At 42.1% G+C, this 25,369-nt stretch overlaps 2 protein-coding genes across 3 annotated transcripts in view; both read right to left on the bottom strand.

The window, feature by feature from the left end:
• The window catches only part of LOC138190342 (CCR4-NOT transcription complex subunit 6), a 319,292-nt gene that overhangs the window by 234,093 nt on the left and 59,830 nt on the right, over positions 1-25,369 (bottom strand). The window lies entirely within an intron of this gene.
• On the bottom strand, positions 789-7,101 carry LOC124224953 (uncharacterized). Its single transcript, XM_046637266.2, has one exon. It carries the CDS (start codon positions 6,508-6,510, stop codon positions 4,558-4,560), a length of 1,953 nt encoding a protein of 650 aa, XP_046493222.1. The 5' UTR covers positions 6,511-7,101; the 3' UTR covers positions 789-4,557.

Here is a 25,369-nt window from a genome sequence, read left to right as displayed (position 1 = left end):
AATTGATTACGTAAAAATGTTTGTAACGGCAAGCCAGTCTCGATTTCAACGCAACGGTGCCGAATTTCACAGTACCAGCTGTAAATTTTGAAATTCTGTAAATATGGTGATTTTAAAACAAAATGGCCAGGTAATAAACGAAAGGGAATGAACATCGGGTGCATATAAGTATTATTGCACTGCTTTCCAATTTAGTAATCAGGTCAGCATAATCGAGCCAATTTATTGAGCCCAATATCCCGACTAACATAAAGAAGTAGATGATTTAACGGCTACTTTATGACTGAAAGTTTCAAGTAAACTTCTTCGTAACTCCTATTTGCCTTCTGGTTTAAAATATGTTCCCAACTTATTTCGTTGATCTTTTCGCATCGTGTTAAATTTATATCTGGTTGCAAGAAAGGAAAAAAAAAAAAAATGTTGCTGTAAGTTACCAAAGATCATTTTCAATATTATGGAAAGAACGATATTTTGTAACATAGACTCAATATTCAAATCTAAGCACAGCTATGGCTGTGTAAAAGTATTCAAATAGTCCTTAATTACCGCAGAGGCATTAGTAAAGTACAGGTTAGGTTGTCAGTGTTATCTGAAAATTTAAAAACATACTGACTACTCAATCAGTTTATGGTGCGACGTTTGATCGGAGCCAAGGTAACGTTGAGCTTGATGCTGATAAATTAAATCACTTCGAGGCAAAGTTGGATGAATCGTTTATGATAGGTATTCGTGTGGAATGGGTAAAGACAGGTTAATAAAGAAACGCATATGAAAAAAGCCCGTTGAAGTTGTATAGATTTATCTTTTCTTTATTTCAGTGTATTTCATTTTATACTGGCTGAGAGAAGGATCTAGACGGTAAAGTAAGTAGAAAACACGAATGTAAAACAGTAACGAATAATTTCACCAACAGCAGGTGGCAGTCTATCTCTCTCTCTCTCGGTCGCGAGAGTACGTGACAAAACGTGGAACGCGTGTTTCTAGATCGCAGATACAAATTGGCATTGTTGGACCATCGTCGAAGTCGGGTGTTCAACGTCGCAGTCCGAATTCGTCCGGGGTCCGTTACTACGTGACTCGTCGAGCCCCAGACTTTCCGCTTCAAAACTCCAGTTACCATAATCGTATTTTGCTACACCATCGCATCGGCCAGCGCGAGGTTTCGCTTCAGAGAAGACATCGTATACTTAACCAAAGAGAGTGAAAGTGCAGACGTTACGTGAGCTCACTTATTCAGAAGCATGAGGTACAATATATGAATGGGAAGTGAAAAATATAAAAGTGACTGTCCGACGCACGAAATAAGGATTGATATCAGCGGAGGTAGCTGAGTTTTCGAAAGGATTATCCGTATTTTGAAGCAGACGCCCAGGCCTCTCTTAGCAAATATATAATACATAATAATAACTGGGACGAGAGCAGCTTGAAGTATTCATTCCGCGGTATCGATTGGACAAAATGTTCCAGGTTTGAAAGAAAATTCTCTCGTCACTCTCGCCCGAGCTGATAAATGAGATCCAAGGCCAAGTTAAAAATGCGATCATTGCGTTGGTGGAATTATTCAACATACGGGAAATGAATCTACCCTATATAAACACACACGTATATTCTAATAAATATATGAATTCATAAACGGGCATCGCTGTCCGTACATATACATATTTCACTTAACCTCTATACATGCTTAACGTTAGTAACATGATTTTCGGTACAACGAATAGAGATATAGAGATTGCAGACACATGTCTTCTCTATACACAAATTTTTACGATTTACGCTATTTCGACATTCCTTAACACATACCGGTTCAAATATTTCACTCATTGCCACACACGTACACGTAAATGGATATAGCCTGACGCTTTACATCCACTACATCCACAGTCGCTGTTCACAAATTGCCGAGAATTCAAGCAACACGTTCTTCCGCACCTTTTTGATAATCCAATCTCAAACCTTGTTACATAACGAAGTTCGTACATGCATTCGTATGCAAAAGCTATGTTGATCCGCAGGAGTTCATTCGCGACACATTCGCACCAACGCTAAATCCACACTCGCGTACGTTATGCGCTAAATAAATACTTGTTATCCGCAATACACAATCAACTTGATGCTGCAGACTCGGTCCGTAAATGACGTTAATTAGCGGTACAGTTTAGACTAGGAGCGATATGTGGTCGTGATTGCAGGCCGATGAAATCCGATTCCAACCGAGAGGTGGTGTGGCGGATAATTATGCCGGGGTGGAAATCGACCGAACGGGTGATTCAATTATTCGTCTATGAAGTAAGTAGCGCACAGATTTAGTACAGAGCACGGGTCACTGCGAACGAGGTGAACAATTTGGATACAAATCAGGGCGCGAAGCGTACGAGAGTATCAATTTGGATTTCATGTAATAAGTTCAAAATTCACATATTCTGTTACTGTAACTTGTGACGAATGGCTCGTTGCTTGGCTCGTTTTAGGAAACGTCGTCGTTTCACCCGTGACATGTTGTTCGCCTCGAGATACGCTGGTACGATAGCAGATGTTGTTGGGATTGCAGGATAGAGTGAATACTTCACCAACAACCAAAAAATGAGAAATGGTTCAGATCGAAGAATATGAAGCGAATGAAACGCAACAGGACTCCAGGGTAGCGTTCAGTGGCGTAAAGACGCAACCAAAAAGACCATCGGCTTATAAAAATGTCAATGACGCTATAAGAATTAATGAACTGGAATAAATAGCGTAACAAGAGATCGGTGGGTTTCGATCGAGGGGCGGTGATGGTAAGAAAAGAGAGAAACTCCCTATAACGACAAGATCAACGACGCGAGATGAAATTTCGTTCGGTTTCCCAGAGATTGCTGGATACGGTCTTAAACGTGGATACATTCGCTCAAGACTGTATTCGTGGAAACGACGAGAAATAGATTATGAATGAAAAAATAATCGCAATCGTGGCGCAGAATTAAGGAGCGGTGAGAATAGGCGGATCAATGACACATGCGGAAGGCTTGAAAGTTGGGTAACACCGAGCAAAGCTGGAACAGGGTCGTTCTCAGTTTCTACGATACAGCAAGTTAGTCGACGAGATGGCTTCCTCCGGCGTTTCCACAAGTCCTTTCGCCGTGAACGAAGGCAAACCCATTTATAACCCACACGTAAAACCATTATCCTTACCCAAACACCGCGTCGACCCCTCTGCCCCCTTGTTCCTCACAAGCCCTCCCACCCTTGCACACAGAGGCAGACAGACAGAGACATACTCACGCGCAATCACACAGCATACATATACAGATCTACATAATGTTTCGTTAGCGTTTTATCTTCTAGTTATTCGACATTTTTTTTTCCTTTCTTTTATGCACATATAGACATTGTCGAACGATCAACGAGATCACTTAGTTAGTATCAAGAGGTGTTGATACGTCCCGAATAACGGATGCATTATCCGTAATTTCTCTTTGTTCTCAACTAAACGTAATACACGCACTGAAATAAAATTTCAACTCGCAATTTACACAAGCACGGCACGTACGGGTTACGTTCCCAGAAAAGCCGCTTTCCATCTTCTTCCCTTCCGATCGCGCGGTGCGTAAAGGTGTCCCATTGATCATCACCGCATGATATTGGAGACTCCGAATGCGGTACACAGGCAAATACTTGTTCTATGGACGGTCGTTTGGGAAGCAACCGAATCCAATACAATTCGGAGTAAGTGACGAGAACAAGTTCTTTGTCCTGGTCTATTCTGTAAATTAGACGTTCATTGTTTTCTCTTTTTTTGTCTCTCATCTCCTTGCTAAGAAAAATAATGAGTGATTCCATGCCTGCATATCGCATCTCGCGACGTGGCTGACACATCGGTCATTAGCACGACAAGTGGGACTCGTTTCCTTTCCTTTCCCTTCACTTCCATCTCTCGCCTCCGCTTCTTCAACGACTGACTGACCGACCGACCTGAAGAGGTGGATACATATGCTGCCGGCTTATAGTCAGTGCACACAAGCAGTGGGGCTCATTGGGTCGGTAATCTCACACACGTTGCTGTTTCAGCATGAAAAACAACAATGAGGAGGATCGTAAGCTAGAGGATAGTATAGCTCGTCGCACTTTGCTATTTACGGTATCGTGCATACGTTACGTTACTATCGCACACTCTTCTTCGTCCCGGTGTACGTAATCAGGGAGTACGTAGGCAGACTGGCAGGTAGGTACTCGACGTAAACGAGATACGTGACTCGTTTGTAATCAGCTCACGTACTCGCACCGTTACGAGTTCCGTCTCTCTCTCTTTCTCCGCGCCTCAACTTTTTCTTTTTTGTTTTCTCCCGCTTTTACGTTCCCGCAGTCGTTTTGTGGATTATTCATTTCAATCATCGCCCGACGTCGTAATCGCGCGACGTAGACGATAACGCGATAGGACAGTTCGGACACGGTGATAAAACGACGCAACGAACTTTTTGTGGTTCACCCGAACGGCGACGGGCTTGCACGAGGCAAAAAACTCTCGTCAATCGCTTCGATCACGATCATCACTCACTAACTGAGTCCACCACTGATCACTCACTCCTCGGCCTGTAGGAGCGTGCGGAAGTCCTGCTGCAGCTTGGACTCGTGGTAGCTCCAAATGTCGCTCAGATCCTCGTCCGGGAAGGTGAACCCTGATTTGCAGTCATCGGGGACAGCCGTAGGGGGAGACGAGGAGTAGAACTTGATCTCGATATCGCGATGACCATTCAGCGAGGTCACAATCTCAGTCGACACCTCGAGTCCCTGGGACGTCCCGGGAGACGGAGCGGCGTTCCCGGTGCTCCAGCCCCTCCAAGAGGTCGCGTGTTTCGTCCGACTCGTCTCAGCAGGAGGTGCCCTGTCACCGATGACCCCGACACTTCGATTTGGGGTTATCTCGTCGCTGAAGAAACTTGTCGGATCGCTCCAGCTTCTCCTCAACGCGGCGTTCTCTCGCTCGTGGTAGAACGTCGATATCGAAGCCGACTCCTCGGGATACTCGTGCGCTTTTTCCACCTGCCCGTTGATCCCCTGCGACAAGAACAACGGCACGGAGGAGAAGTGAGGACTGTTGTAGTCTGTCGGCGGCGGCGGCGTCAAGTACGGCGAGTATCCGTTCTGGTCGACGTCCCAGATCAGACCCGAGGGATCGCAGTAGCGGCACTGGCACGATCCCGGCCCGTCAAAGACACCCTCCTTGCACCCCGTAACCTCGTTGACCCCGTCAACCACGTGGACGAACTGGTGACCCGTGTTCCTGTAGAACCTCGCCTCGCCGCCGAGTTGCTGAACGCGGCCGGACGGGACGGCGAGGACGTTTCGGTTGTTGTCGAGAACCTTGACGTGGTGCCGGTGGTATCGTTGCCTCGTGTCAACGATCTCCTGATTCGAATGGGGCCGCCCGGAAGAGCAACTTTCTCTGCTCGACGGCGGCCGACGATTACCACCAGGCGGCGGCGTCCGGTGGGATTCGAATCTCTCGTAGCAGACGGGCACGTAGGGCTTGAGCGTGACTATGCTAGACGTCTCGGAGACGCCCCCAACTGGGAGCTCCTCGGATTTCGAAATCTCCGTCGTCACGTTCGGTGGTTTCCGATCCTTCTTTCTACGCTTCCTCGGCTTTATTATCCTCGGCAAACTGTTCTCCGAATTGTTCGATCCCGAACTCTCGTCGCTCGCGATACTCAGCGAGTCTATATTCGCCACGTTTCCTCCGTTCATCTCCTTACCAGATGACCCTTGACTCAAATTACCCGCCTTCTTCAACGGGTCTCCGCTACGCTGAAAACGCGGCGGTGCGCATCGCGATCCGTTCCCAAAATTCGTGTTGCTCCCTGCGACGTTGTTGTTGCTGCTGCAGTTGTTGTTGTTATTGCTGCTGTTGTTGTTGTTGTTGTTGCTGTTGTTGTTGTTGCCGTTGTTATTATTAATTGTCCCAACGTTACCGTTGTGTAATTTTCCCCAGGCGTTGAATCGACCCGACAAAATTAGCGGGGCCCCTTGAGTATGAATAGCGAGTCGTGAAAGTGGGTTTCGTTGATGCGGGTTTCCTTGGTCAGTCTCGCTGATTAATTGTTGCTGCTGCTGCTGTTGTTGCTGCTGCTGCTGTTGTTGTTGTTGTTGTTGTTGTTGTTGTTGTTGTTGTTGTTGTTGTTGTTGTTGTTGTTGTTGTTGTTGTTGTTGTTGTTGTTGTTGTTGTTGGTGCTGTTGTTGTTGTTGTTGTTGGGGGAGGGTGGGTGACAAGCGGTGGTTATTCCTCCGGGGAGAAGTTGTCATAGATATGAGGGGAGTGCCGGTCCAGCCACCCTGGGGAGAATACTGGACCTGAGACTGATCGGTGGGGTTTGATGAGCCGAATGTTTGTTGGGAGTAGCGAGGTTTGCCTCGACAAATTTGTTCCTGCTGCTTCTTGACACTCTTGTGAAGGGCAGGTCGAGCACTAGACGATATCAAACAGCTTCCGATGTAACGTTCCACCTCCAGGGCGCCCTGGGAGGTCGGGCTCATCTTACCCTCAAGATTACCGTGCCAATCTATGATTACGCCGTGATATTAAACGCGCGAAAACACCACTTTAACTCACACCAACGGTCTTCATAACGCCCGGATTTTAACACCGGTAAATGATTTATAAAAAAAAAAAAAAAGAAACGAAATAAGTTGCAAATGGAATCGCGATAAGATTCAAGATGAGCCCAAGTTACATGGCGCTCATTTCATGCAAGATCTTCGCTTATCCCATTTTATTCGTCAAATATTATAAACCACAAATGGTTCATTCCGGCCGCGGGATTTACTGCGCTCTATTTAACTGGGTCAACGAGAATCTGGTTCCACCTCGTTTTCACCGATTCAATCGTCGAGCTTTCGGCGGCGCCTCTGCCTCTCTCTCTCTCTTCTTTCGTCTCGCGATTCACAAGGTGCAATTTCGGATTTTGTTAGATCCCGTCTATAGCGGTGAGGATCAAGAACCAGACTGAGACCAGGTCGAGGACCGACCCAGTGACTGTCGAGGATGCCGAACGCTTTGAAACCTCCGCGAAACGACCTTGCGCAATGGCGTCCCGAACAACACTGAGGTTGGGAGAGTCGCGCGCGCCGACACCGTCTCTCTGCCCCGGGTATGAAGCCACCCCCACCATGGCACTGCCACCGCCACCTCCACATCGGCGCGTTTCAAATGCTCCCCACCAGCCAACCGACTTCGACTGCCGCCAAGCGCTACAAACTTTACTCTATGCAATGTACCTATAACACGGTCTTCTCTCCTTACCACCACAATTTACCGAGATTACGGTGTACCAGCGTGCGGAATACGCACACACGTAGTTCGCTTGCGGGCATTTGTTCGGGTAGGCCCAAAAATTGTTAAGGCCCCGATTGGATTTGCTCTGGCACCACTTGCGATAACATTGTAGCAAACCATTTTCGTTGTTTGATCCCGGGTCTTATTGGATGTTAATTGCATTTCCGTGATGAGTTGATGTGACAGTAGTTAGGATTTTGGTGATCTAGGTATTTGACAGCCTTCTCAGACACCGGTCGAGCACTATAGCTGATAAAGCTCGTAAAATATTCAAGTCGAGGCTGCAGGGCATAGGTGGGGGTGTAGGTGGGTCCTGCTTGTGTACCTACGCGTCGCAATGAAAAAAGTTACTCGCAGACAGAATAACAGCAATACTCTTTTCGTACAAAAATAAGTCTTACTGAAACCAAATGGCGGACCATAACACGAAATAGCGTGCGTACGGAGCTGAACGGGGGTATAATTTATTGCGGCTCGTTATAAAAGTTGAACTTCGTTGTTGAGTAAGTGTAAAAATAAAGTTTCAATTTATAGCCATTGCAAGAAGATATATATATATACATATTCGTTTCGTCTTGAAAAATGAAAGTTACTTTACTCTTTTATGCATACATATATGTGTAAGGGTTCTATAAACTTCAGTGTTCAGAACGAAACGAAAATTTGTCAGATACAGCATCAAACGAATCAAAATCCATACTTACGAACAATACTGCAAGCATTTTTGAAATACTGCTGTCATGTTACACCGATATGAAATAATCTACGAGTAATGAAGTAAACGAAATTTGGTGAAGATAATTACGCAGGAAACAAAACTTTCATAAAGTAGCAAAGTCATAATTGGAAAAGAAAGAATCCAATTTTACGTTATGAAGTACAGCTTTTTCTTTAAACTTTAAAACTTTCTCAGGAAATGCATACTTCCCAGAAATTTTTCGGATTAGGTTTTCGGGTTTCTGATCAATCATCAGGAGTTGCTGGAATTCTAGTGGGAACCCTACCCAGTTTCAGAGAAATTTGACATGGTTTATCGTGAAAAGCATCACAATGCCACTCGCACGTTAACACTTTTTTCTAATCGGGGCCTAGTATCAAATTGGATCAATCGATAGGGCAGCGTTTTCAGATTAATATGAAAAGAAAATTTCATCGTAATCCAAGGCCTTTCAGAGAAGACTGTCAAGTTTCAGTGGTTCCGTTTATATTTATGTAGAATATACAAAAAAAGTTCATTCGAAATTCACATTAAACAACTCAATTTGTATATTGAACAACTCAGAGAAAACCCTAGTGCATAAAATTGAGCAGTTCAGTTACGCGCATGCGCAAACATTGTTCAACAGCCCTGTTTAGAAATATGGCATACTTTACGCACGCCTCACAGGCTTCGAAGAACAAACTTTCCAAGCAGGTATTGGAAAAATGAATTTTTTACTCGCAGACCTTAAATAATATTTTCCAAGCACTGCAAAGTTTCATGATGGTTTATAATTCTAGAATCGGTAGCAATTTAGTTATGAATTATTGAGTCTGAACATAGTTGGAGTGGAGTATAATCTAGACTTGGAAGTTCGAGCGAACACTCAAATCGATTCGAGTATCTTCGTGTCTGACATGAGCCAGAGGGCATGATCAAGGGTGGAAATAAAACGGCCTTCCCTTTTTCGGACCTCTTTCTTACGCGATTAACGGAGCATTCAGCCTTTGTCGCTGATTATCTCGCTCGATTCCCCAACTTGTTCTTAATTGGTGCCCTTTCATTATCTTTTATCGTTCAGCATTACTCACTCAACCAGCGTCGCTGGGCACTGCTGTTCGGAGTTAAATTACAACACTAAATTCGGTCGTATTTAACTTGACGCAATTTGCTGAGGTCCGTAGGAACTTTGCCTATTTCTTATTTAACAAGAAAATCTTAGCGTCTCACGTCTGTCTCGAATATCTTAAGCTCGCTTAGTTCCGACTACCCGTAATAGCTGAAAAATCAGCCAATTTTACCCAATTGTACAATTCTGTAGCATGATTTTCAACATGAAAAAAACAATGGGTTAAAATTTCGTACAGATTTGTATCAAAAGTGCAAGCGCGTAATATTTGTAAAAAGAATCGTAAATTCTCGAACTCTCCGTTGAGCCTAAGATGAAGAGCTAATCGTGCAAACTAAAATTTTTTACAAGTTTAGTACATTAATGAGAAAAACGGAAAAATTAACAGTGATTGATAACCCCTTTAAATCCTTTTCGATTGTTTGAAGTACAGGGAATCAATAAACCTATTTTGATACAACCACCCAATGGCTTACAGCAACTCGCAAAATCTTATTACGGTAGCGAGCAATTCTCTGCGCTGCGGCTGCAAATTAAAGGCTTTGTTAAACGAGCGATTACTTCTTCTTTCAACTTGCGAAGCACCCAAGGAACTTGATTATCTCTAATCGGCACGACAAACATGAGTCACCCAACCGTCAGTGCCATCTCTACCGTTTATTCATCGCCCATCGTTATGGCAGCTATTGACGCATCAGCTTTTATTCCCTCCGTCTTTATGTGCCAACTTTTCTAAACCTGAAAAAATGAAGAAAAACAAATAGGTAATTAAAACGAGACCGGCGGCCAACGTCCAAGACTCTATGCGTCGTCGGTAATCGATATACCGTACCAAGTACGTAACATATACAATCTAGAACCAGTGGGTAAAATGTTCTCCTGATAACGCATGTTTCATTCTTTCCGCGTCATTTCCTTGGCTTGGAATAGATTTCACGATGACAAAGCGAACGCACAGCAGCTTGAGCTCGACGATAGTTTCTTCACCGCTATGAATCCAATCTTACACCACTTGCACACGTCTATCAAGTGCAAACTTTTGTTGTTCGTATAAAATTCGCAATGTATAGTCCGATGAGTAATTTATTTGCACGATTAATTTATTTTTCACGTGTTTCTCGCCAGTTTTTAATAAATGTCTAACAAGTCAAGATAACGGCGAATATTTTTAATGATTTTTAAAAATAAAAAAGTCGTAGCAGCTTTGTGTTATCCACAAATGTAACATGCTACAAGATCGTATATGCATCAGTTAGACTTTCCGTAAATTATTTTTGTGAACCGAATAAGGTAAACCGATCTTTAAAGTTAACGGTAGAGAATTTCATTGGAAAATCCTGACCACAGATAAAATATACGTGTAATTGAAAACAAGTAAGCAAAGAGAGTCGCTTATAAAAATTGTGCAGTGAGAAACCCTAACGACCTGGCCGAACATATTCCATATAGGTGTTGGATGTTTTTACTGTGATCATGATTTTTCCTCGCATCATCGCACGACGAGGCTTGGGGTATACATTGACTGAATCACCTGCACCCCCATCCGCAAGCATGGTCGAATGGCTCTCGCGTGTCAGGGAATCCACCCGCTTCACTCATGCTTGTTAACAGAAATGTTCCCGGTATCGCTTCGAGAGTTTCTCAAGTTTATTGAGTTGAATCGGGGAAGAGGAAGCTCCACTGGATTCGCGCAAGAAGGAAAAAGTATTGTATACCTTGTAAATCATTTCTCAACTCGCAAATATTTCACAAACACGACAAAGTATTGGTCTCGCTTGGGGGAAAGTAGAAGCTGCCGACAACAAAGGAGGTTGAGTAAATGACTGATACGGTGCATAATTGTACGGTGATCGATTGTTTTTTATTTAGTTTTTCTATACGTGTTTTAAATCGAGAATATACGGAGCAGTTCAACATTTAAACAATTTTCCATCATTGTTATATAAATATTGCGAGGTAATGGAAAACAATCTATAAATATTTCGAAACTCAATCTCCAAATAAGAATAATAATGTTACACATCGACATTTTCAACAGGACGATTTTACAGTAAAAAAATCCGAAAAAATTTCAAAACTCCAATTTGTTCATAATTTCCGAAGTCAACGTTACGTGGAAATCGAATAAAACTGAGAAATCACGCCCCCGTCAATTTCCAGTGTACAAGTAAAGGTAGAGAGTTGATATTTGGTCAAAGTTGGTTTCTTACGGAAAGGGAAAGTTCGGCGTAAAGCAATTCCAATTCGGCTGAAAGGCATATTTCACAGGCAAACCCCGCTAGGCCCTTTCATTTCGTTCAAATTTTCATGTGGTCGCAATTAATACCCGGCAAAATACGCCTAGAATACATCTAGGTGCATAAAGTTATCGGTACGATTACCACGATTTAGGCTTGGTTAATTCAATCATCGTTAAGCTCCGTGACGACTCTCAAACGATCTATTCCGCAAAGCACTTTTATAACCACGAGATCAACGCCAGCTTAAATAATTACCCTCTCATATCAAGGATAACGAATGGTAGAAAGGAACAACGAGTGTCGTATACCGATGCAAATTGCTAAGATTTCGCGTGCCGGCGAACAATTTTCAAGTCTCAGCTCCCTCCCGGGGCGATAATTCGTTACATAAAAATGTCCGGCCGAAATAGAAGGGTGTAAAATGAGCGCAACCGCCGCAGGCAAGTTCAGCCCCATCTGGCCGACACCGGCACTGTTCTTTAGTGTGATTTATGACCGTTTTCTCACCTAAGGCATTCGCTTCAACCAGCTCGGCGCTGGCGCAAGTTACGCGGCCTCGTCTAAGCCCCCGGTCCAATATAGAACGCCAAAGCTCTCTAATCTGTTGGTGTAATCAGAATTTGGCATTACGCCTCACTGCGAGCGAGCGCTGCGGTGTTCGTTCTTCTTGTACCGTAACACACCCTGCGATCCCCCGCCCCTGCACGTATTATACAACCCTCTATATACCGCCGGTAATGTATAGGTACACGGCCCGTAACTTCTGATCAACGTTTCTATCGAATTCCACGTTGAATCGCATCGCGCTTTGCACCACGTACCCGCTCGATCCTTGCCCTGCATACAGATGTACCCACCATGCTGACACAGACGTCAGAGCTGAAAGAGGGAATTTATTCGGAGCTTAAAGCTTTCAAAAAACTGAGAAATGTGACTCAAAAGTGACAGGTCGGAATTCATTGTTGCACAGTAGTTAAACGACCAGGGTTCATTCATCTCGTCAGAATTAGCCATGTTTCAATTATGTCGCTATGTACGGGTTTTCCATGTTTTTCACGTCTGTTTTCCTATTACAAAAATTTAACGCTGTACCAACGCGATATTTGGTAAATGAATAAAAATTGAGTAATAACTCTGATTTATGAATTTATTGTTCTTTTAAGCGAACGATTATGATGCAGAACAAATGAACAATCTGATCACAGTTTATTTTTCGATGTCAATCTGAAGCTGATTTTGTCACTAAAAATACTGTAATACTTGACAAACAAAATCTTGTTTAGTCGACACCGCGTGGGAAAAAAATTGAGCAACCAGATTTTTTACGCACGAAATTCAATTACAACAGAGGACGTGATTTCAATGTGAAAAAAAATGTGATAAAATGTTACTCCGTTAAAAAAAGTGACTAACAATGCAAAAAGTCACTGCTTAACAGCTGCTTTCTTTTCGGCTGATCGCCAGTAGTATCAACATCGGTATCACTTTCAGTATTTACTGATTGATATCCGTGATAGTCTTGGAAACCTTAAACCAATCTAAAACAAACTAACAACATTTAAAGCAAGAGAAACAGGGAAGAAATAAACACAAGCACAGAGAAGCAAAGGAAAGCAAGGTAAAAGTATAGAGACTTGGGTCATTTTGCATAAGATAAAACTAAAAATAAAATTAAATAAAAATAACTACGCGACTAAAAATTCAAAGTAAAGTCGTAAATAATTAGAACATACATTGGACAAAAATGAAAAGCAAGGTCAAACCCGTCGCGCATTCTCAGCGGCTAACAGGTGATTAAAAAGATCCTATTTTTAGCCCTCCAAAGAATTGGACTCCCTCAATTCGGTTGGAAGGGATTCACATAAACGCAACTCTTCAACCGTGAACGATCGTCGATACGATTCAATTGCAAACCGGGGAGTGACAAAATTGCTCACACGGAGCCTGGTCATGTCACGAACTGCAGGTCCACGATCCGTAAAAAAGCTTTCGAGGTAACCTGGACCCCCAGATCGAAAAATTATGAAAAGCAAAGTACCCAGAAGATAAAGCCTGCGATCCCAAACAGAAAGCCAGCCAAGTCCTCGACGACAAGACGTGTCACGCTCCCTGTTTGCCAGACCGCGGACGAAACGAACGCATGAATTGAAAAGGCGCTGTAATCGTAATCCATGTCGTATCGTATCATTTTGATTTCAAGTCAGATGTTGAAAATGTGGCAGGCACATGATAATCGAAATTCGTTCTCCTCTCGACTTTGTAATCCTCTATCTTTAATAATTTCTAGTACATACGATATTCTTCCCAGTAAAAAACCTAGTTGACCAAACGGAGGTACCTGTACAATAATTCAATCACGAAATGTGTATAGTTGTTGCATGCAACCCTGCATACGTGGTGTCTTATTTTTCTCAGATCAAACAAATGGCTATTATTATGCTATTATTACGAAAGAAAACCGCGTTGCCGGTTTCAGATCCGTTTAATTTTACAGGCTATATAAATTACAGAAATTGCAGAGCGGATAAGCCAAGACAAAAAATCGCAATGCTTTTCCGTGCGACGCGCGACGAGTGAAGAAGAGGAACTGCGAATGCGGGGAAACTCCTGAGAACCGATCCGAGCTATGCAATTGATTACTAATCCTTAATTGTTAGATACGAATGGCGGAGCAGATGAAGTATGAAAAGCGTTGGTAGTGATTATTGTTTATATAAATGTATAATATTGAAATATGTGTTGAAATTTATAATGTTATCATTTGCTTGTGATATTTAGACGTGACGCCATTATACATGTACGATTTCTAGATCAATTTCACATATTTCTCGTTTTTCTTTCTCCATTCTCTTCCATCGTCGGTTTTTGTTCGCGACGCTGATCGTTCCGGGGAAGCTTTCAACGTCCCACGATCGAAACGGTATCGTCACTAGCACATGGACTTTGATTCGGCAAGGTCAAGGGTAGGTACGCAGATGTTTGAAAGTCGCGCCCACTCCCCGAATGTCTGGTGAGTGAAAAAAAATTTGCACAACATAACATGAGCAAGTTTCCTTTTTCAGAACTAGGAGACCAAGTTCACCGACACTCGGTAATTGATCGTTTAAGGTCAGCTCGCACCGACTCATTCGTTCAGCGTCACGCGACAGACTAGAATAAGCACGTGACTTCACTACGACATCGGTGCTTAAGAAATAAACAAATTTCCTCGAGACCCACGCGAGTTCCGTAATAACTGAAAGGAACATCAATGAAAAGTAAATAATAAATTAATCATTCCTCCGGAGTAAAAAAAAAAAAAAAGTCTGACGAAAGACTCTTTTCAAAAGCAACGCGAGGTTCCGCATAATAAACTTCATTTCGAAGAAGTTTCGTAGGATTTTGACCCTGACCTTTATAAAACCGGAGCTACAATTCCGAAAGTTCTGATGCTGAACTATACGATAATTGCAGTGAATAAATGAACCGTGAATTGTTCCTTTTTTTCACGACTGAACGCAAATTACATGGTTATAACTGATCCAACGTATTTGTGTGTAGACTGAGAAAAAGTTTTGGTTGCGGTTACCGCTCAGTCTTTAACTATTTTCGTTTTTTACCAAAATCGAAAAATACAGTTCTCAGTACAAAATGAAAATTAGTTTTCTAGCTGTTACCGGAAAGTCTAGTATCCGTTACTATTCCTTCTCATTACGATCACTGTTGCTATATTTTCTTGTAACAGTTGCGAAAATTTAATGCTTGTGCAACAATAAATTGACGTTAAAGCCTTAATTTAACTAAAAAAGTAGAGTAAACCTCACAAATTGATTTTACGTTGCAATCACCAAAAAAGGATCGACAATAGCGCAAAATGGTTACGCGTACCTCGTTTTTCGTAATCCCAACAATATTCAAGCAGTTTTATTAACGATACCTGTTTTACTGAATTCTTCTAGTTACTGTAACAAATGAAATTTTTCTCGGTGTAGGTCCGCCAAGTAGTGACGTGGTTCATATAAATTGAGAAAGTTTACTCCAATCCACGTTACATACCTAACCACTCTTCGATCTTCAACGACTTGCGCAATTAGACTCAACCGACACACGGAGTGCACTCGAGTATTGTTATGCGTGTCGAATCCTGAGTACACATTGTCCGACAAGGTAGACTGTCGCGAATTGAAAAGTGAATAAAGATAGTCATAAATTTGCTGAGGCAACAGACCTGAAACGTGGAATTGCTATTCAGAACCCGATGACCAGAATTACCGAACAATTGAGCTTGAGGGACGAGGGGAAATAGGGGTTGACAACCTTTTCGGAATATCTGTAATCATACACGGACTCAGAATATATTTGTCTGGACAACTTGTGTACTTTTGAAGAAACTAAACGTGACGAATCGAGTGTTTTCTTGCCTTCTGACAATGAGTCGTCATTCGCTTCACAATGTCGATGGTTGTGATAATTATGATTCGTATTTGTTGGGTTGAAGGCAATTTGTCAGATTTAGCTGAACGATTATCTTGAAGCGAATCGTTCTTTTGACTACATACATTCCAAAAGTTCACCAGATGTTTTCTCTGTTCAGAAATAATGTTGATTGAATATACGAAAACATTATTTACGCTATTTCACTGCGTTTAAATATTCGCGATGATATTGTGCCACGTGAACTTCCGTCGCAAAACCTTCCACCGCGTCACGCTTTAGGACATTTTGTATAACTTGTGTAACTAAGTGAAGCAAGAAATACTCGTGTAAGCTAACTTTACGAATGGATTCACACCCCGTGTGATAAAATCGATATGGAAATGATACTGTGATTGTTTGTGATGCATATCGTAATAACGGATAGCCAAAAATAGTCAAAGAATTTTTCTAAGCTCATAATATTTACGTAGAGTACTAACAACAAACAAATTTTCGCAAAACCTTTATATACAGAGAGTTTTTACGAGCCGGATAAACTTGAGTCTGATTTTTGAGGCCATAAAAAAAATCTGCAGAGCATTGAACGCATTTACGCGGAACTTCTAAAGACAGCCAGTGAAAGGCATGATATTGTAACAAGTTATACCGGTGCCATGATGGTAAAACGACAGAAAATCACCTCTCAATCAGATAAAATTAATTTGCTTTAAGCTACACAGCAAGTAATATGTCAAATCTGAGATGATTTGTGCATTCTTTTGTTGTTTCATACGAGTTCGAGATGAAAGCTTTTTTTATGCGCAGGCTTGTTCAATGAATAGTAAAATAAAATACTGCAGGGTAGAGAGAATTTTTTTTTTTATCGTTAAACAAAACAGGTTCAGCTCTAAGTGCAGTTCAATCGCGACGTGTATTTCTACAGAAATTGAACGAGAATAATTAAAATAATCAAATCTCTAAGAAGTTAACATTGATTATTTCATTTTTGTCCCCTTGTTTTTTCGCTCAATTTATCCCACGTAGGTATCTCGTCGCCTGAATTTTACAACTGTTGAAAATTCACCCGAGCACGTGAAACAGGCTCGTTGCATTCTCGTTTTTTCGCTGATCCAGGCAATTGGAATAATTATCGTCAGCCACCGTTTCCAACCTCGCAAAAAGCACGCGAGCTCAAAATTTATTGTTTACTCCAACAGGATGATCATGCTTCGTTCCACCGCAGGATTATGCGACGTTATATTAGGTTTAAACCTTGCTTTGGCCCCAAGTTTCGAAGCACTGGTTGCATCGTCGAAACTTGTTAGACTAAACCCCAACGTACAGGTAAGTATCCGCTTATAGGGATAACGAGTTTACAGCTGCAGAGTAAGTAATCGTAATTAAATAGGGGTTCGTTTTCACTCGAACAAACTTCGCACTGACAGGACTTCCAGACTTCCGGGACAAAGCGGCAATAAGCATTTCTCTCCTGTATTCGTCTGGCAGAGCTTTTCAGCCCCAGGCATCGGTTACTGCACGCGTTCACGGAGCGTATCTTGAGATTTCACAACAAGGTTGCCCTAATGCTCCCGAGACGATAACTTCCCGGATACGTTGTGCTTGAATCGCATTGATTTCTCTCCTGGCCTTAATAAAGAAATTTTGAACTGAAAATCGACTGAATAACTCGCAAGCAGACATTTGAGAAAAAAAAAAATGGTAATACTGCGCGATGAACAAAAGGTATTTGTCGAAAAAGAATAAATCAAAACTTTTTAAAATATTTCATTATTGATCTTGGATCAAACCAGATTATTTTAACTATTTTTCGTATAGAATTTGCGGTGAAAATGCCGTGGGGTCATTTTGACCCCGGTGTGTAGTGTGACGGTTAATCAAACAGCACGAAGTTTCTAAAATCTCTAGCATTCGGTAAATTAAACTCTGATTCTGGTAAACTCAAGCAATCCCAACTTTCCTCGACGTTAGTTTCTCATTCAATGTATGAATTCCGTTCAGATTTCCGGCTGATAAGCGGCTTTGAAACTCGTACCATATTTCGTCGGTCATCTTCTCCACCAAGATTACTTCTCAGATGGCAATTTGATGGCCGACCGCCAAAGACTTTAGCCCAATAAGAAGCGGTCGTATGTGACTACGTCTACGTTTAGAGGATATTGGCTGGTAACTAACAGCCGACAATTATATCGCGTGGCGAACGAAAATAGCGGATCATTCTATGGAGACCAGGAACGAGAGAGGCTGTTTATCTCCTGTAGAAATATGCCTGATCCGAAATCAGAAGTCAGCCAGTGTCCTCGAACTGGGTGAAATCCGCTTACTGATGATGACTACCCAGGTACCCTCTTTTCGATTTCGTACCCATTACGTTCGGAGCGGCCATTACTGAGATAAAAATAAATCGAGGATGTAAATACGAGCCTAGACAACGGCCTCGTGACCCAAATCCAAGCGTAAAGTCTTTGTTAAACTTACGATTCTGTAGCTTCAACTGCGAATCGCGGATTTTGCGATGAAAAAAAATTTTTTTTACCATTAATGAGTCAAAAGATGTATGCACTTAAAACAAATGAAATACTGATTCTAAGTAATGTTTTGAAATATCATGATCCATTATATTCAGATTGAAGAAGCTTTTATACATTTTCAATGGAATAAAATTTAGCCACTCGGATTTCTTTTTACTTGGTAGTCTATATCAAATTGATGTGACAAGTGACGGCAATATGTCTTGCTTCTCGGTAAGACATTGAGAAAAAAATTACAGAACGTTTGTAAGAGTTGTGACGTTTGTATAAGAATTCATAATTCGATTAATGAGGATTCAGAAAGTTTATCGAGTTGTGCTGTTCTAAAAGTTGTCCTCTCAACATTGGCGATTTGAATGAAAAAATATTGAAAAAAATTTATAGCAAAAACAATATGTGATCGAATTGACTCTATTCATTCTATAATAATTATCCCGAGAAATTTCCCAAAGGGATATTCTGCGAAATAAGCTGGTTTCGAAATCCCAAAAAACACAATGTACGTTACTCGTTTGAGTATTTGAATTCTCAAAAAGATAAAAAAAAATCAAACGGAAATTTGCGGCGGCATTAAGTTTGACCTGGGATACGAAATTTTTGAAAAATCCATGTCTGATGAAACGTTCATATCGCATAACATACTTACCAAATATATCGTGTACTAGAAACAAGCTCTAGAAATACTTGACTAAAATGTGACCAGTTTCCACGCTCAATTTCCCAGTTCAAGGGTTTCGGAAGTTTGCATTACACTCCTAGTCTGCAGAACTTGGCAGTTATCCTGCGAATTAGCCGGCTAGAAATAGGAGAAATCGAGTAGCGTTTGGGCAGCACCAAAATTAAATTCCTGCAAGGGACGGCTTGCCAAATTTTACAAAGAGTCCTCTTCAACGAGTATAATAGTTTTTTCGTCCAAACTGTACGAGAAATTTTTCAGACGTCTCGCACCCCTTTTTAACCTGATATCCTTTTGCGCGTAATCAATTTTCCGAAAAAGGTTCGACATGTCCTGTTTCCAAATTACTAAAAGTGATTCAAAATACGGGTTTTCAATACGTATTTATATTCGTCGCAATAATTGTACCTTACAGCTTGGTGCATTTCGCCAATAAATGTTGAGAAACGTTTCAAGTTTTATAAAAATATACAAGAGCTGGATATAGAAGTTCTTCGCGAGAGTCTGAGGTAATCGCTTTCAACGGGGTCTTTCAACGGAATCGCTCTTTTCACGGCACTTAATCCGAAGAGCACGGAGCTACGACGACGGGAGAATAAGAGAGCAAGCAGGCGAGAACGAAGTATAGGTATAAAGTATGAAGAAGAGAAAGGTAGAGGAAGAGGAACGAGAGAGGAGCAAAGCGGGGAAAAGGAAAGAAGCTGGATATACGAGGCTAAATAATTCAAGGACGAGGAAATTAAAACGCCGTTCACTTCCCATCCTCGGACCAAATGATATTTCCCGGTAATGACTTCGTGAATTATTGATCCTGAAATTGATATTACAGCTAGCAAAGTCTAAAATCTACTACGGAAAACACGTCTTAGCGATCTTGGAGTGTTTTTGATCTAACGTCGTGCTTGGTATTCGACGGACTGATCTAGGATTATTGAAAATATGAGAAAAGCGGAAAAATGAAATATCTCAGAACAGTCATGTTTTTCTATTCTGCTATAATAGCACGTGAAGTGCGTCACAAAAGTATATCAAGCTACCGCAAACAAGTGAAATAAAATTGAAATATATTGTAAAACTGAGTGAAAACTCGAAAATTCAATCATTTTTATGTCACTGCAGAATAAAGTTAGTACAAATTTTAGTAAAAAGACTTTAAAACTGTCAATCTCGCACGAATGGCAAATATTTGTGTAATATTGGCTTGACTTTTTTCAAATACAACATCGATTCAAACGTAATTACTTTTCAATTACATGCAGTTGACATTTGCTAACGGTATCAGGTTTGCATCAAATATTCTTGTTAATATCTGTTAGTTAAAATCTGAATTTCATTTTACGCACAGCGATTCAATTCGCATGAGCGAACCGAAAGCGCCAACGGAATAATATCAATTCTACATATTCTAAATAGATTCATTCCGAATCATGCCAGATAACATAGTAATGAGGCAGAAAAAACGTTTCCATTACGAATCAAATGGTTATATTAAATCGTAAGTCACTCGCACGTGAAACTAAAAGTATCCTTCACCTCGTGTGACAACCCAACATAATTGACGATTTTCACATTACGGGTTAGAAAACGGGATTGCTCTAGCATATCGACGTAGAAACTTGCGACATGAATTCTCCATTCAAACTAGCAGCTTTCGGGTCGTTCACTCCGAATCCCCGAACCGCCAGCAAAAAGATTTGGAGATAGCCTGCAGTGCCAGACCAAAACCCAGACCTCCTCGATTCGAGGCCGAGCTAAAAGTGAGCCCTGCAGTATTGTTCGCTCGTAAAGTTTACGGAAGCAGCCTGGGCAATATCCGAATGGTTCTGGCGAAATTGCAATACGGTGATATTGGGCTGCCTGCGGCTGAGTCTGATCGCAGCATCCGCCTGACTAGGGGATCCGTTTGTCCCCCGTGGCGGTACAGGACCTTGGATTACAAACGAGACCCAGACAATAGCAGAAATCCGGCGGAATCTCTGCACGGTCGTTCCTCTACGCCATGACGAAAACGCGCATGCACCTCGTCCGGAGCCGTAGGATGGTTGGCTAACGCGTCCAATGCGTTATGGGCTATCAAATAATAGTAGCTGAGCACATAGTGGATATGGCGCGCGGTACCTGCAGCGTCATTGATTTTAACTGGGCAAGGGAGGCAGTTTACTCGCACGATAAAGGTCGTAAAGAATATAATTATAGTACGTTGGACAAAACTTGTGCCAACGTTCACCGAGGGGCCAGCAGTGGTTGTGAAGATGAAGGGGGGAGAGGGGGAGTTGAGCTTAACGATACCCAATAATATGATGTCCTTCGGTCCAGCCAGTTGGGAGATATTACTTTTGGCCAACTAGCTCGCCTGCACTAGACATCCTTATGGTCCAACGTTACCAAAAATGTCCGCACCTAACGTCAACCAATACGACCGTACAAATAACGACCTTTTTCATTGAGAATTTAGACAGCGCAGTGTCGTTGTTACGGAAAAAGAGTTGATTTGAAATAAAAAGAGAAAACAAAAGAAAAAATAAATAAAACAATCCTGACACGTGAACTTTTGTCCCGTGTCCTGTTAATTATTCACGTTACGAAAGCAATCAACGCGAGACGTTGTACGGGCGTCGATATAAACCCAGTCGTCTTTCAATTCGCCGGTCTCGTCTTGGAAATTAATTACCTCGCCGGTTTATAATCCTCACAAGAATATGCGTGCGGTTGTCATCTCAAGTAAAGTACACCGAGCACAAAGCTCATTTTATATCCGTTGAGAAAAAACGCGGTAATTAAGTGTCAGCCGAGTTTGAGAGATGACGGAAATTCATGGTGATTAAGACGCGAGGGAACGGCTATTGGAGCTTAATTTTATTTGTGCACGGTTTTTTTTTTTTTTTGTTTTTTCCTTTCAAGACTTAAATTTACTCATCCCTGGCCGTCGTGGAGACGGCGGATGCGCAGAACAGCTTGGTGAACTCGTGCGTGATGATGAAGAGGGTACAACCTCGGCACCTTCACGGCCATAGCCGAGACCACCGAGTATTTTGTTAACCGAGCAGTCTTCCAACGACAATAATACGTACCAATTGAAAGCCGAGAGACTAGCGGAAGAGTCATGATGGGAGTTCACTTGGCAAAAGCGAGAAGATTCGAACCACGAGAAGTTTGGAGTTTTGAACTTGTTCCTTAGATCCTTGATAATAATAATGTACGTTGGAACGTGAATAGCACGGCAATTGGGAAATGGTGAAAAAGAATCGAACGATAATCGTGGTGGAGAACGGTTTTATTTTCGCAGGTTTTGCTAATTCCCGCAAGCGGGGTGAGAAGACATTATCGATGAAATTCCTTCCAAACGCCGGAGAGACAGAATTTTTATGTCCTTTGAAACAAAAAAAAAATGAGACTCACGCGAAGTGAAAAAAGTAGAAGACAGTGGATTCCTGTACGGACTCATCTCCAGCCCGGCGGATCTGACAACGACTTTCCGGGGTTCCTGATGGGATTGTGCCACCTGTGTCCGGTCTACATCTTTCGACTACCGTTCCCTATTATCTTATTCTCGTATCCCGGTCAGGAAGCTCCTTTCGGGCATCCATCATCCCAGATGAGAGTATGTAGGAGGCTAAGCTTATTGTGGGTTGGTAAAGAATACGTCCAGTAATCTGGCGGTGCATCAATCTTATTCACGACGTAAATCGACGGCAACAAGTGTAGTGAATATCGGTATGGAAGTATGGTTAAGTACATTTACGCGGTCTCGATACCCGTTCGACTTAATTGTCATCAGGTATAAAAATAAGAGTATTCTAACAAAATTTCAGAACAGTTTGAGATGTCGCTCTTGTCGGGCACAAGAAAATAACATGCACAGTGTGTCGGTGAGTTTTACCCATTTGAGTTTCGTGTTTCACTGGAATCGCTGCTGGTTCAAAGGTGAGCGGCATTGCTTTCAGTTTCAGCGGAGTTTGTAAAGCCTACCGTTGTGTCAAGCGGATTACCGGTTAGTCGTCATAACAGAAAAGTATGAGTAAGAATAGTGGTCTTAAATTTTAGTTTGAGACAAACTGTCCTATTATTTTTTTAAGGTAATTGTTGCGACTACAGTGATACAATATGTGTATGCCGCAATATCCCCACGGCAAAAAATGACCTCATGAATAATATGGCAGCCTAGTTTTACACACGCCATCATCACAGTCCTGACGAGGGTATGTATATCATATACCTACACATATCGCTTTTTGGACCTGATGTATCATTATTTTAATTTATAACAATGAATACTCCGATTAATTTACCGAATCACCGTGTAATGAATAACTGTAAAATGGAAGAGGTAACTTTTTTGCTATCCCTGAAAAAGCGTTAATTAATTTCGAAGGTCAGAGTTGACTACCCTGGTAATAATTTTTGTACAACGATCGTTACAACGTACCAATTCAAATGTACGACAGCCGCCTTGAGTGAGTGGTGTTGAAAAAAGGTAACGATGAAAAAATCGTGAGAATACCTTTTTGTTGTAGGAGTGGAAAGAATTAATGAATGGTATATACGGGACTCTTCGAAGCAGGCTTCCTCGGTACTACAAAAAGGCGAACAAAATTGTTGGAGTTCCATGGCTAACGACCAACCGCGGAATACGCACGCTTCTCTGATTGTACGGACAATCTCGGATCTCCGGTCCAGTTACCCACTTTGAAATAATTGTAGGCGCTCGCTACACAGCGGCGATTCAGACTCACGTCCTGTAATTGAAAAGTGAAACTTGCCGGCGTCGTGTGGCAGCTACGTAAGTACGTCGATCGTCGAGTTTTAGTCGGACGAAAACCAAAACCTGCCCCGTCCACGTTAAAGAAAGTGTCGATTAAAAGCAGGCAAGTACATTCCTAAGTAAACCTCGAATGAAACCTACGTGCCTCTATACTTGTAAATCTTGCCCCAGTTTTCACGACATTCACAACGCCAAGCTCAAGACCGGTAGAACCTCGTTTCTAATTTCACGTCCAGAAGTGGAAGAGAACAGGTGCTTTCAGGATCACCGCTGGCGCAGACAAATCATTTTCTGAGATTGCTCCCAATATCGAAAGTTGCCCGCGATAACGTTTGACACTGGTCGCGCTGCAACGAGGAACTTCGAAGATAAGAAATGAGGTATGATGACTCTTCCCGTCAACCGGACGGTGAAACGAGAGAGGAAAGAGAAATGCTCTAGAGGGTCTGAGTGAGTCACGGAAGAAATAGAAGAGTACGGAAGAGTTTATTTCCCATGCCCAGTGCGGAAATAGATGAAAGAAGGAATGAGAATCGCGAAAGTCCAAGACTGTAAGAGTGAGAGGAGGTGTTGATTTGAAATCTGGTGCAAGGTGCGGTCGAAGCGCACCGAAGGATCTGGGTAATTCAAACTTCCCGAAGCCATAGCTCTTTGGCTAAATACTTGCGTATTAACAATTCATTGATTACAGAGGACGAAAATTTTGGTAGCTGCGATAAGACGGCGAAGAAGGAGGTAACTGAGCAGCTGGTAATGCGAACGAAGCCAATAAATCACCTGGCAGTCACCCTGAAGCGACTGACAGCGTTCATATCCTCCTCCCCCGTACGTCCCAATCTGTTCATCTCGGGCGTCACGGCGGCCATCGAGCGTAACTCTATTACTTTCGCCAATCCAAGGACCAGACAGCGGAAGAGTTCTGCGCATTTTGCGAAGACTGGTTTCTAGCCAGCAGGTTCTACGTTGACGGCGAGCAATCAAACCACAGAGCACAAGGGACGTAGGGTGGTCTCCCTATGGCTGCGACACGGAAACTAATCAGTCGCCGGGTCGCCGGATCTGGAGGAATCGTAATTTGCAACCAATTTACAGGAAGAAGAAGAATAAGAAGAAGAAGAAGAAGAAGAAGAAGAAGATGAGATGATAAAAAGAAAGAAGGAAAAAGAAAACACAACGAAAGGAAGAATACGCGTCTAAATACCAAACTCGTCGCATTGCGGGGGCTACAAAATAATTCAGCCGGAAATAATATCTGTCTCGTTCGGACGCTACGAGGAGGAGAATCAGTTCCGATATATTGTTGTTGTGGCGAAACCCATTCCCAATCTACCGTTGCTAGATTAAGCAATTTCATTAAACCTGTAGAAGAAAGAGGATTCGCAAAGATGAGGGGGAAAAGTTCCACAATTTGTAACTTATAAACTAGTGCAAACAGATTATATACCGACGGGTATTGCCTGCTCCGTTACCAGACGGTTACTATCGTACGCGACGTTGTACTTCTACTACATTTAGTTCTAGGAAGGGTATATTCAAGCTGATTAGCATAAACTTGAACGTCGAATATCTTGTAGATTTTTACCCGAGTATGATAACGGTGAAAAAAAAA

The sequence above is a fragment of the Neodiprion pinetum genome, chromosome 1 (genome assembly GCF_021155775.2).
Source record: "Neodiprion pinetum isolate iyNeoPine1 chromosome 1, iyNeoPine1.2, whole genome shotgun sequence".
In the NCBI taxonomy this organism is placed as follows: Eukaryota; Metazoa; Arthropoda; class Insecta; order Hymenoptera; family Diprionidae; genus Neodiprion; species Neodiprion pinetum.
This window is presented reverse-complemented; position numbering and strand designations above follow the sequence as displayed.

Excerpts from the sequence above, each read along its gene's own strand:
- LOC124224953 (XM_046637266.2), bottom strand. The coding sequence starts at position 6,510 with ATGAGCCCGACCTCCCAGGGCGCCCTGGAGGTGGAACGTTACATCGGA.